General features: G+C 32.2%; 1 protein-coding gene across 1 annotated transcript in view; it reads right to left on the bottom strand.

Annotated features, from left to right (window-relative positions):
* Nucleotides 1-13542, bottom strand: part of LOC140436659 (uncharacterized) — a 96166-nt gene that overhangs the window by 26260 nt on the left and 56364 nt on the right. The window contains exons 15-17 of the mRNA XM_072525666.1: nucleotides 8375-8602; nucleotides 7474-7633; nucleotides 4798-4983 (exon numbers count right to left, since the gene is read on the bottom strand). Coding sequence (XP_072381767.1) covers nucleotides 4798-4983; nucleotides 7474-7633; nucleotides 8375-8602 — 574 coding nt within the window. The remainder of the gene's footprint in view (nucleotides 1-4797; nucleotides 4984-7473; nucleotides 7634-8374; nucleotides 8603-13542) is intronic.

Here is a 13542-nt window from a genome sequence, read left to right as displayed (position 1 = left end):
AATAACTTCGATAAAAACTCGAAGTTTTATGGTTGAAAAAAGGTTTTTTTATATGATTAACGTTTATAGACTTACTTCGTCAATTGTGGCCTATCCGGCAAGAACAAGATGTCATAAACATAAAATTGTACATTACACTACACTACAAATAGACAAACAAACACTTTAAAATAATTTAAGGGAGGCTACATTGCTTGAAGAAGTCGGAGACAGAATGGCTCCTGATCTAACGGAAATGTTGGGGTGACATGTGACAAATGACAACTTGGATGAGCAGTCACAATCATAGATATGTGATCTGCACCTTTTACAATTCTATGAAACTAAGTATTGACCGAAAGTCCAACTGACACTACTATAGGAGATCACTGATGAAAAATAAAAATTATATAGAATATTTTTAAGTAAATTGAATAATCCAGATCTCACACTCAAACATGTCTGTAATAATTAAGGTGTTAGTTTGAGAGCAACTGAAATAGACGAAAAGTAAGAATGCAAGAAGCGGACTAAACAATATGTTAAACAGTGGGTGGTTGACTACAATAAAATGGTCTACCAAGCACTATCTGTAATATAGAAAGGAAGAGATCTGACTATGTAATTAAAATACTAATAATTGAAAATCAAAATGGAAAGCAAAATATATAAATGGGGTGTAATCCAAGTAGTTCAGTTGAACCCACAGTCAATGGTATAACTATAAAATTACTATGGATGTGCTCAGTGCAGGAAGTCTAAACAGTCGAGCTGGGTCCCCTACGAGGTGAAGCTGTAATAAAGTTTTTAAAAATAGGTTTAAATTTAGTACAATTTAAATTAATTTGAGTATTAAGACAGTGAGAGTTTTCATTCGTTTCCCTTGTAATTTCCAAATCTTCCAATAAATCCAACTCCATATAGTTTTTCTTTCTACTAATGTCATGTAAGATAGATGAACCAGTGTTGATGTTAAAATTGTGTTTACTGGATAATAAGTGTTGACCAAAACTTGAAGAGTTTGGTCTTTTCAAATGTTCTGAAACTCTAGTGGATAACTTTCTAATGGTTCTACCTACATAAGAGGCATCACAATCATCACATTTTAATTTGTAAATACCACTTTTGTCAAGTGTGTTCATCCTATCTTTGGTGTTGATTAAGAAGGAACCTAAGGTGTTGTGTGACTTGAAGGAAATTTTGATGTTATCGATTGTAGAAGTAAAAAGTTTAGATATTTTATTGGAAATGCTGCTAATGTAGGTGAAGGAGAAATATCTGGTGTTATTTGAAGCAGTAGGTTGAAGAAAACATTGTGATGAATATGCAAGCTTTTCTGCAATTTTTAGTTTAGCTCTATTTAGAAGCTTATAGATAATGTTAGGATCATAACCATTATTGAAAGCAATTTGTTTAAGAGTGTTAAGTTCTGAATTAAAATTATCATTAGAAAGTGGAAATTTGAGTAACCTATGAATGTAACTGTTGAAAGCAGCCATTTTATGTTGGGTTGGATGATTAGATGTATCATGTATAACATGATCTGTTTGGGTAGGTTTTCTGTAAATATTGTACTCTAAAGAATCTGTATTACGGGAAATAGTCATATCCAAGAAGTTCAACTTTTTATCAGATTCTGGTTCCAGAGTAAAAGAGATGTTGGGATGGAGGTTATTAAGATCATCCAGAATCTGTAAAGCATCATCTTGGGTTCCCTGTATGAGAGCTATACAATCATCAACATACCTTGACCAAAAAACTATTTTGTTGTTGTTGTTAACAAACTTCTGTTCTAAGCTGTCTAAGAAAATGTCAGCCAGAAAAGGTGATAGTGGAGATCCCATTGCTAAACCTGTTGGTTGTTTGTATATTTTTTGATTGAATTGAAAGAAGTCCTGATCCAGACAGAATTTAAGTATAGTTAAGATAGCATCTTTGTCTTTTGCTGATATGTTGCAATTGTCTAGAAGATTGTGTACTAAAGGTAATGTTTCATCTCTTGGTACAGAAGTAAACAGATTGGAAACATCAAAAGAAACTAAATAAAAACCCTCTTCTATCCTAATGTTATTTAACCGTTCTATTAGATCTAAAGAATTTTTGATGGAGAACTTAGGTTTAAAATTAGTGATAGACTGAATTGTGTTGTAAATAAACTCTGATAAAATAGAAACTGGAGTATTACAAAAACTTACTACCGGCCTTATGGGACAATTGTGTTTATGGATTTTAGGAAGTCCATATAACCTAGGTGTTATAGGATTAGATACAATTAACTTTCTGTTGTTATATTTAGTAATAGTATCATTAAACAATTTGACCATTGCTTTTGTTTTATTAATAAAGGTGTTAAGTGGATTTTTTTCCAAAACTACAAAACTGTTATCTGAAAGAAAAGATTCTACTTTCTGTATGTATTGAGTTTGTTTTCTGTATTATTTAGTTTCTTTTTTTATTTTTTTATTTAGTTTCTTTTGATGTTTCCAATCTGTTTACTTCTGTACCAAGAGATGAAACATTACCTTTAGTACACAATCTTCTAGACAATTGCAACATATCAGCAAAAGACAAAGATGCTATCTTAACTATACTTAAATTCTGTCTGGATCAGGACTTCTTTCAATTCAATTAAAAAATATACAAACAACCAACAGGTTTAGCAATGGGATCTCCACTATCACCTTTTCTGGCTGACATTTTCTTAGACAGCTTAGAACAGAAGTTTGTTAACAACAACAACAAAATAGTTTTTTGGTCAAGGTATGTTGATGATTGTATAGCTCTCATACAGGGAACCCAAGATGATGCTTTACAGATTCTGGATGATCTTAATAACCTCCATCCCAACATCTCTTTTACTCTGGAACCAGAATCTGATAAAAAGTTGAACTTCTTGGATATGACTATTTCCCGTAATACAGATTCTTTAGAGTACAATATTTACAGAAAACCTACCCAAACAGATCATGTTATACATGATACATCTAATCATCCAACCCAACATAAAATGGCTGCTTTCAACAGTTACATTCATAGGTTACTCAAATTTCCACTTTCTAATGATAATTTTAATTCAGAACTTAACACTCTTAAACAAATTGCTTTCAATAATGGTTATGATCCTAACATTATCTATAAGCTTCTAAATAGAGCTAAACTAAAAATTGCAGAAAAGCTTGCATATTCATCACAATGTTTTCTTCAACCTACTGCTTCAAATAACACCAGATATTTCTCCTTCACCTACATTAGCAGCATTTCCAATAAAATATCTAAACTTTTTACTTCTACAATCGATAACATCAAAATTTCCTTCAAGTCACACAACACCTTAGGTTCCTTCTTAATCAACACCAAAGATAGGATGAACACACTTGACAAAAGTGGTATTTACAAATTAAAATGTGATGATTGTGATGCCTCTTATGTAGGTAGAACCATTAGAAAGTTATCCACTAGAGTTTCAGAACATTTGAAAAGACCAAACTCTTCAAGTTTTGGTCAACACTTATTATCCAGTAAACACAATTTTAACATCAACACTGGTTCATCTATCTTACATGACATTAGTAGAAAGAAAAACTATATGGAGTTGGATTTATTGGAAGATTTGGAAATTACAAGGGAAACGAATGAAAACTCTCACTGTCTTAATACTCAAATTAATTTAAATTGTACTAAATTTAAACCTATTTTTAAAAACTTTATTACAGCTTCACCTCGTAGGGGACCCAGCTCGACTGTTTAGACTTCCTGCACTGAGCACATCCATAGTAATTTTATAGTTATACCATTGACTGTGGGTTCAACTGAACTACTTGGATTACACCCCATTTATATATTTTGCTTTCCATTTTGATTTTCAATTATTAGTATTTTAATTACATAGTCAGATCTCTTCCTTTCTATATTACAGATAGTGCTTGGTAGACCATTTTATTGTAGTCAACCACCCACTGTTTAACATATTGTTTAGTCCGCTTCTTGCATTCTTACTTTTCGTCTATTTCAGTTGCTCTCAAACTAACACCTTAATTATTACAGACATGTTTGAGTGTGAGATCTGGATTATTCAATTTACTTAAAAATATTCTATATAATTTTTATTTTTCATCAGTGATCTCCTATAGTAGTGTCAGTTGGACTTTCGGTCAATACTTAGTTTCATAGAATTGTAAAAGGTGCAGATCACATATCTATGATTGTGACTGCTCATCCAAGTTGTCATTTGTCACATGTCACCCCAACATTTCCGTTAGATCAGGAGCCATTCTGTCTCCGACTTCTTCAAGCAATGTAGCCTCCCTTAAATTATTTTAAAGTGTTTGTTTGTCTATTTGTAGTGTAGTGTAATGTACAATTTTATGTTTATGACATCTTGTTCTTGCCGGATAGGCCACAATTGACGAAGTAAGTCTATAAACGTTAATCATATAAAAAAACCTTTTTTCAACCATAAAACTTCGAGTTTTTATCGAAGTTATTCAATTTCTTTGGTTATAAAAAAACGTTTCTTGGCTTATTTCAGATGCCCCTGAAGATGATCTAGGGATCGAAAGTACTTGGGCAAGATTTAATTAAACTGTGCTCGATATATGCCTTTTATCTGATCAAAGTTCATTTATTCGAGCATTCAACCTTATATTTATTGATAATTATAATATTGATGATTGTTATTACGATAATAGTGATTAGAGCAATACTTATGGTTGTCATAATGATAATGATGATGACGAAAATGATAATAGTATCGATGACGATGATACTGATCGTAATGATCGAAAATATTGATGATATAAATAAATAATAGAAACCTACCATAGATGTATAGATAATACATATTATGCACACAGCTGGGGTCGTAAGATGAACATTAACACCGGTAACTTGGTTAAATGCTAAAGCTGGCACGTAGATTACCAAAGGCAGCCAAGCTATCATGCCAATGGCGAAAAGGACAGATCCGAATAGTCTTACTTTTTTGTCAAACCTCATTTCATGGTACTAAAAAATTAATTTGATTTTTAAGATAAAAAAATCATTATGCACAATTTATCTATGATTATTTATAATGAAATCATGAAATATTTTGCATTAAGAAAAGAGTGTACTGTTTCCCTATCCATTTGGAATTTCTTATATCTGTTAAATGTATTATATAAACGAAGCCAGTGTAAGGTTAAATTTGTGCTACGGTAAATTGTTACTCCAAAAGTAAAATAATGTCACGTTATAATTTTACTCTTAAAAGAGCAACATTGTAACGTTAAAATTTTACTCTTCGAGATAAAATTTTACTCTCTTGAGTAAATAAATTCAAATCTAATGAGCATTTTTGTGTTGTTAATACAGCAATATTTTTAAATACCGCATTGCAGGAATAGAATGGTTCGGAGAAGACAAGAATTAGAAAAGAGGTACTTTCTTATACCCTTTTATGAATTAAAATATCTTATGTCATATTTATTAAATGTTTATTTGTTAATTACCAGCTTAATTGCATAACCCTTCAGGCGTCTCCATAACGAGTGATATGAAAAACAGCGTGATATGCAGGTCCTATACTAAAGTACTAAATTATTTAGCTAATTACCAGTTAGTTACCAGTATCATAATTGGCTGTATACCATGTATCACAAAAAATTTTATTTAAAAATTCCTTTTTAAACAAACATGTACATCCAGATAGCACTGATGATAAAATATTTATTTAGAAAACGTTCTGTGATGTAGCCCGATAGGGTTTTTATCATTGTACCTTTTATAAAGAAATTTTTAATTAAAATTTTTATTAAGTAAATGTGTTACTGGTTTTGGGTGTGAAGGAGAGACATCCAATAATGTCCCACCTTATTTTATTTTGGTTAGGTTTTGAAATAGGTCTTAGGGCCAGGTTCTATCTAGTCTTCTTGTAGCTGCATTATCGTTGAATAATTTTCTTAGTATCTCATTTTCGTGTTGAATGGTACGTTCATTTTGTAACTCCGTGGCTTAATGGACTTCTTCTTTTATTCCTCTCTATTGAGAGGAATCTGGCGTAAGTCATACAGATAAAACACAAACTTTACATAAAATAATTTCATTATACTGGTGAAACGCAAATTGTACTGACATAAAATAAAACAAAAATAAAAAATATTGAAGACTATAAGAAATTACGGGCTCTAGCTAGATAATATATAATTAAAAAGAACAGAAAAAAATCTTGGCAAGAATTTATCGGAATAAATTCGGGATAAATCTTGGTGCGGGATAAAATTTAAATCGCCTTCTGTTTGTTAACCTAACCCGTTAACGTTTAGGTAGTAGTGTCATTGAATGCAATAGTCTGTGGACTAGAAATCCCTATTTATCGCTCGAACGGCACATATAAATATTGGCGATTTTCAGGTCAGTCAGTCAGTCCCTCACGGGCTCTCAGAGAGTTTAGTGCTCTTGGGGCGCTGCTTCCTGCTGTTCCAATTATACTCTGTGGCTGAGATATTGTTTCAACTTAACTTGGTGTTTTTATTTCGACGAAGAAATTGTCATGTAAGAAATATCTTGCCTTTTTCAAGGCAAGACACCGAAGATAAATATTTTCCAAGTCCATAACCCGAAAATGGACTTAAGTAGAGGAGCTCTCGACAGTATATTCGAAGCCCTCTACAGAGCACCCGGGGATGTCAGAAGGTGGTTAGACCCTTATTTGTTCCCCCGAGGTGACAGTAGTAGACTAACTCACAGCTACCTACTCTCTAAATCAAATCGCCCTATTTGTGACTGTAACTGCGACACTGAAGTAACACATATCTTAATAGGGTATCCTAAATCAATTAATAAAGGGCTAAAACACTCCATATCTAACAATATAAAAGTCTTAGGAGTACATTGTAAATATACAAATATGTTCAATTACTTGAAAGATATTGATATTTAAAAAAATTGTAACTGTTAATGTTTTGTAAACCATATTTACAAATTGTAAAATACGACATTCTTATTTAATTGTAAATTTAATAATTAATTAAAAATACTTTTTAGAATTAAGTACCTATGTATTAATTATTATAGTATAGCTAATATCCCAAAAGTGATTGACGCTGTTATCAATAAAATAATAAAAAAAGAAGAATTAGAAGAAGAAGACGTTCTGTAGGGTTAGAATAAACAACTAGAGAAGGCGATATTACGATAACTCTCATCTTAATGGGAATTGCTTCATATAGTTTAGATCTAGGTAATTTGTCGCCTGATTTCTAAAGGCTATTATTCTTTTTTTTATGATTTGTTCTAATGTATAAATATACTAATTAATATTGTCTAAAGATTGTATTGAGTAGAGCTCTAGATTTGAATTTACCTATTCCTATTTAGCTAACTCTATAAAGAAAAAATTTAAAAAGTAAGATGTTTTTGTTCTAAATATTTTGATTACCACTGACATTTTAATTTAATTTCTTGCCAGAATAAACTATAATTATGGTAACTTCAGTAAAAAAATAATTGTCTTACCTCGTATGTAGAAGTGAGTTTTAACTGCTGAAAAACCGGCAAGTAAATGTACCCAAATATTAGTGTTGTCAGTAGGTAACCGAATATTATATAAGTATATTGAATTCCATATACATATATTTCCGTTGGTATTCCCAGCAAGGATATACCACTCACCCACCTAAAAATATTAGGAAATATAACGGCAGAAATGTTAGAAGGCAATAGTTAGCAATAGTAGCTCGCCCCATATAGTTTACCATTTAAACATTTTTTCTTGTTTGTAAAATACAAATCGACTGAAGTTTTTGACAAAAATGTTGACTCTGAAGACCTTAATAAGACCGGTTTTGATATATAGGGCTGAAACGTGGATCTTATTTCAAAATTATGGAAGACTTCTTGGTATTTTTAAGAGAAAAATTCTTAGAAAGATTTTTGGTACCGTAAATGAAAATAAGCTAAAATACAACTTTGAACTATATCAGTTAAACATCGATCCAGATATTGTGAAATTGCAGTGGCTTAGATGGGCTGGACACATTGCTAGGATGACAAATCACGAATACACGAAGAGTTTTAACATTTTCGAAACCAGAGGGCACAAGAAACAGAGGACAACCACGAAGGAGATGGATTGATGATGTGAAAGAAGACTCACAGATTCTACGGGTCAGAAGATGAAGGGAAGTTGCCAGAAATCGACAGGAGTGGCCACTTAATGAGCAGGCCAAGATCTACAACGGATTGTCCAGCCACTGATGATGATGATAATGTAATTTTAAATTTTATTAAAAATTTGTTTTCAATTTACACAGTATTTTTTGAAATTTAAAGTTGTGATTAGAAATTAACAGATTTGTTAAATTACACTGAAGCAAAACCTAAAAATACTCTAACAGTTACTATTAGTTTCACTTACGTGGCAATCAAAGACATGGCGATCGGTAAAACTTTCATATTACGTCCACCAACTAAATAGTCCTGTGAAGTCTGGTTCTTTTTGAATAACCCAAAATACATCCCAACGACCAGACAAATTCCAAGCATGATGACGAACATGATGTAGTCTACCATCCCGAAACGTTGCATCGCTCGTCCTACATCGAGAACTCCTGGTCGCTTTGCTTGATCTTCCTCCATGTTGTGCCTAAAAAATAATAACAACGTACACGTATAACAAAACATATATTCAGGAGGTATTAACAAATTGGAAAATGAAATGAACGGGGATGTGAATAGACATTGGGAATAAGTGCCTAACAACACTATATTACTTTTTTCTACTAAAATTAGTCTTCTTCTTCTAATGGGGCTATAACCCTTTGTGGGTCTTGACTTGCTTAACAACGTTCTTGCATTCTGCCCTGTTGGATACTTTTCTGCGAAACTGTCTGATGTTCATGGTTTTAAGATTATCTTCGTCTACATCGTCTATCCATCTTTTATGGTGCCTTCCTCTTGTCCTATTTCCTTTAGTTTTCCATCTTTGGATTACTTTTACAGCTCGAATATCTGGCACTTTTTCCAAGTGGCCAAGCCAGTTTGGTCTACAAATCTAACGATAACTGCGCTCTACAATAATTCAACCAACTTATAATTTATTTTTATTATCCACGAACCATCGCTGCAATGAGTTGGTCCAAATATCTTTCTAAATATTTTACGCTCAAATATTTAGAATTAATTTTCATTAGTGGTTTAAATGGCCCGTTTCACGTTCGTATGTGATAACTGGTCTGATTATTGTTTTGTAGATTCTAGGCTTAGACTCACGATTCAGTAACTTACTTTGCACTAAGTCTTTGTATGAATAAAAGCACTTATTACCGCTAAGAATCCGTGCTTGTATTTCTTGACTGATGTTGTTGCTATCATTTGTTATTGAGACTAGGTAAGGAAAGGTGGAGGCAACAATCCTTCCATTACGAGGTATTTGGCACGGGAAAACCAACACAGAAGTTTACTGAACTCAACGTCCTCAAAAAGTTAACGTCTGGACTGGCGTTTTATGAGACCACATAATGAGTCCATTTTTTATTGAAGGCAACTTAAATGTTCTTCCCGCTATTCCCGCATATTCTTCCTGCTATTCTCAATGTTCCAGATGTAAATCTGGAGAATGGTTGGTTTCATTAAGACGGCTGTTCAGTTCATAACGCTCGAATAATTAGGGAGTACCTAAACAATTAAACAATACTTTACTACAATCTTACACCTATGGACTTCTTTTTTTGGGGACATTTAAAAAGTATCATCTTTGATCGTCCTAAAGCTAGAGACCAAAATTTTGATGAATTAAAAAACCGAATAAGAGAAGTCTCCATTTCTGTTACAGCAGAAACTCTTTCATTTGCCCGCAGACGTTTTTATGACAGATTGAGATACTGTTCAGCCGTAAAAAGTCAAATTATAGAATCATTTCTGAAGGGCATAAATAATGATTTCTTATTTTATTAGGAATTATTTTTTATTTTCAATAAAGTATATTTTTTCTTTTATCTTTTTAAAGAAATGCACCGCCTTATAAAGGTCAGTGTATTTTTATCGAGTTTAAGAAATGTGTGTTATAAGAAATGAACCGGGCATACGTATGAAAACAAAAATCGACGGACGAAGGTGTATATCCCATGCATTGTTATGTGTTACTATGGTTTACGTTTTTTACTTTTTGGTCTAGGTGTTGAAAGGGGTTAGAGAATTACAATTAAGTAGATCGGGGGGGCAATCTAGCCGATTTTAGCGCTTTATGTAGTGTGTAATATCTAATCCAAAACTTAACGTACTGCATATTGTTTTCCTTTCATTTATATTTGATTTATTTATATTTCTATTGCAGTTTTTTATGGCAACATCATCAGCATATGCGCATATTTGAGTGGATCTTGTAATATTGCAGTTGTTATATAAATACATATATAGTTTTTTATAATAGCTTTCAAAATTAGATTAAAAAGTGTTGTTGATAAGGTAAGGTATCACCTTGCCCAATTTCTTTTTGAATATCAAATGCCTGTCATATCTCTATCTATTCTGACCATGGCTTTTGAATCCTTCAAAGTTATTCTGTATAAGTTAAATTATTACCAAAATTATTAGTATAAATACAAAAATGACAATTTGCAGGTAGGTTATAGAACCAATTTTAAAATATGCATCTGTCTGTTAGCAAATTACGAAAAAAAGTCAAATTAATGTATTGGAAATGAGCTGTCTAAGAAGAGATTGTCGTGTCTCGACAATTAAACACATAATAAGGCAAAAACTAAGAAGAGAAATAGCATGGATACAAAACATTCTAAACACAATAGTCAAAATAGAGTCAAAACAACTGTTATGGTACGAACATGTAATGAGGATAAATGATGAGCGACAGTCACAACAGGCACACTATGCTTTACAGAATAGAAAAACAAGAGGCTGACCAGGATTAAGATGGAGCGAAGGAACTAAAGGAATATTGGAAGATAGCTCCATAAATGCGAGGACATGGAAAGGGAATACGAAGTGTAAGATAGAAATGCGGGATGCAGCAGAAGCTGAAGCATCTACGCACATAAACACTGTAATATAAGATCCTACTACAGGATCACTACGTTCATAAAGTAGTTCATCAAACTAAAATTGTTACATAATAAACTGCGTTAGGCTTTCACGGCCATCGTCTAACTAAGAGTTAATATAGATTCAAGATTTATTTAACTACGTTTACAAATTTTACATTTGTTTGTAGCAAGTCAATTATATGTATAAGTAAAAAAGATAATATATAACATACACAAAATACAATAGGAGATGAAAATACATTAATAAGCATAACATAAAATAAAACATAAAATATACAAAATAAGAGCAATATAGTGAGTACATCCATGTTCATGTTGCTGCCTTGAAGTGATTAAAGTATTCACTAACGTAGTAAAAAGCAAATCTCAAAAGGTATCTTTTCAGACTTACTTTAAATTTATTCATCGAAAGTTGTTTTAAATCCTTAGGTAGGACATTATATATATTATAGTCAATTGAGTTTTTTTGTGATTTACTCAAACGATTCTTAACTGTTCTGATGTTATTTGCACCTCTTGTGCTATAGTTACGTAAGTCAGAATGTTTAATTAAAGTATCAGCGTTTTTGTGTATTTCCACATTTCCACCGCTGTATAGCCATAATGTTGGCAAGGGCATTATCTTATATTTAATAAACAACGGTTTGCAAGATTCGAAATAGCTAACTTTTGCAATTATTCTTATTGCTTTTTTTGCAATTTAAATATTGTTAGGGCATTGCAAGAGTTTCCCCACAGAATAACACCATAGCTTAAAAATTAATGAAAAAGGGAAAAGTACGTTATATAGTTGACTGATATTTTTGTATTATCTACATTGGAGCGTAAAGTTTTAATACACTGGAAAATATTTAAAGAAAATAAATGGTCGCTAAAAATAGTAGGAAGAAAAGTCAGTATACACGTGTAAAAATTACGCATAGCGTATCAGAAGATCTCCTGAAATAATAATATGACTTAATAAAATAATGCGACATTCATAATTCACTGTCAACGTCATTAGGAAAGGAGTTGTTACTAGGTTTTCCCGGGTGAAAACTCTCCATTAATCATCCGTGTAATCTTAATCTCCGATGCTTATCCTGACTTAATTTTAATATTAATTAATGTGTAGTGGTAAGCTTATGATTTTGCTTCGACCGTGAGATGTGAAGAATTTATTAATCTTTTTATTTAGTCTTAGAAATTGAATAATTGTTGTTTAAAGAAAGTTGATTATTAAAGAGAGATCAAAGAAAAATGATTTAAAATGGTGTAGTTTATTTTCTAAAGGACGATAGGCAAGTACAATTAAGTATTTTCTTTATCAGGATTTTGTTTTATCCCATTCAATAATTTCCAGAGAAAGTACGATAAATGTAAAGAGTCGTAAGTTGATATTATTTGTCAAACAGGAAGAAGTTTGAAAATCTTACAATCGCCACGCCCATCTGATCCGCACTAAATTTATCGGAAATATACCAGTCGAAGTCATCAATTCAACATGTAAAGTTCGGTCGGTATAGTCTGCGTCAGAGTTTTCTTAAAAAAAAGTGAGTCCCAGTGACGTAAAATGGAATTTAAATCAAAATTAAATCGTAAAGTTTTGTCCGGCCGAAGCCGAGAAATTATAGCAAATGTTATGCATTTTATGCAACAAGAAGCAAGGGACAACGTACCTCTAATAGACTTAAAACAAGTGCAAAAACGTGTTGTAAGAGCAACAGGTGTAAGTTTATCCGCCATACAAGCCATTTCGAAGGAAATGAAGTGCACCGAAGATGGTACTGCATCAACATTTAGTACTCCAAATAAAAAAAGAAATAAGTCGGCTTTAAAATCTAAGTTAGATGAGTGCGACAAAGGGGTACTTCGTCGATTTATTATTAATTTTTGTACTACCGAAAAACAAGTTCCAACTTTACGAAGAGTACGTAGAAAGTTTGCCACTGAGTACAACTACAATGGTTTGCGTCAATCATTGAGAAAAGCAATGAGGGATATAGGGTTTCGTTTGAGAAAAACAAAAACTAATAAAAAACTTTTAATGGAAAAACCGGAAATCCAACAGTTAAGACGTAACTTTCTTCGAGATATTAAAAAATATCTAGAAGAGAAGCGTCCTATCATATACATGGACATTACGTCATATACGTCACATAGGTCTTATCATATACATTCATTCTTTCCATATTCACTCGAAAAGTTGAAGCGACAATTCCAATGAGGGATTACGTGCTCCGATTTCAAAAGGTTAGAGACTGATAATAGTGCATGCAGGTGGTGAAAACGGTTTTGTGAAAAATGCTTTTTTGAAATTTAAATCAAATACAAAAGCAGGTGACTACCACAGTGAGATGAATTACGAAAATTATAAAAAATTGCTTCAGGAAATGCTTATTCTCAATCTTCCTCCACGTAGTATACTGGTTGTTGACAATGCTTCTTATCACAACGTGCTAATTGAAAAGTGTCCCAATATGAATTCAACGAAAAATGTAATGAAAGAGTGGCTAAGACAACGCAATCTTTCCAGAATCGTACA

This window comes from Diabrotica undecimpunctata, chromosome 1 (genome assembly GCF_040954645.1).
Source record: "Diabrotica undecimpunctata isolate CICGRU chromosome 1, icDiaUnde3, whole genome shotgun sequence".
Lineage (NCBI taxonomy): Eukaryota > Metazoa > Arthropoda > Insecta > Coleoptera > Chrysomelidae > Diabrotica > Diabrotica undecimpunctata.
This window is presented reverse-complemented; position numbering and strand designations above follow the sequence as displayed.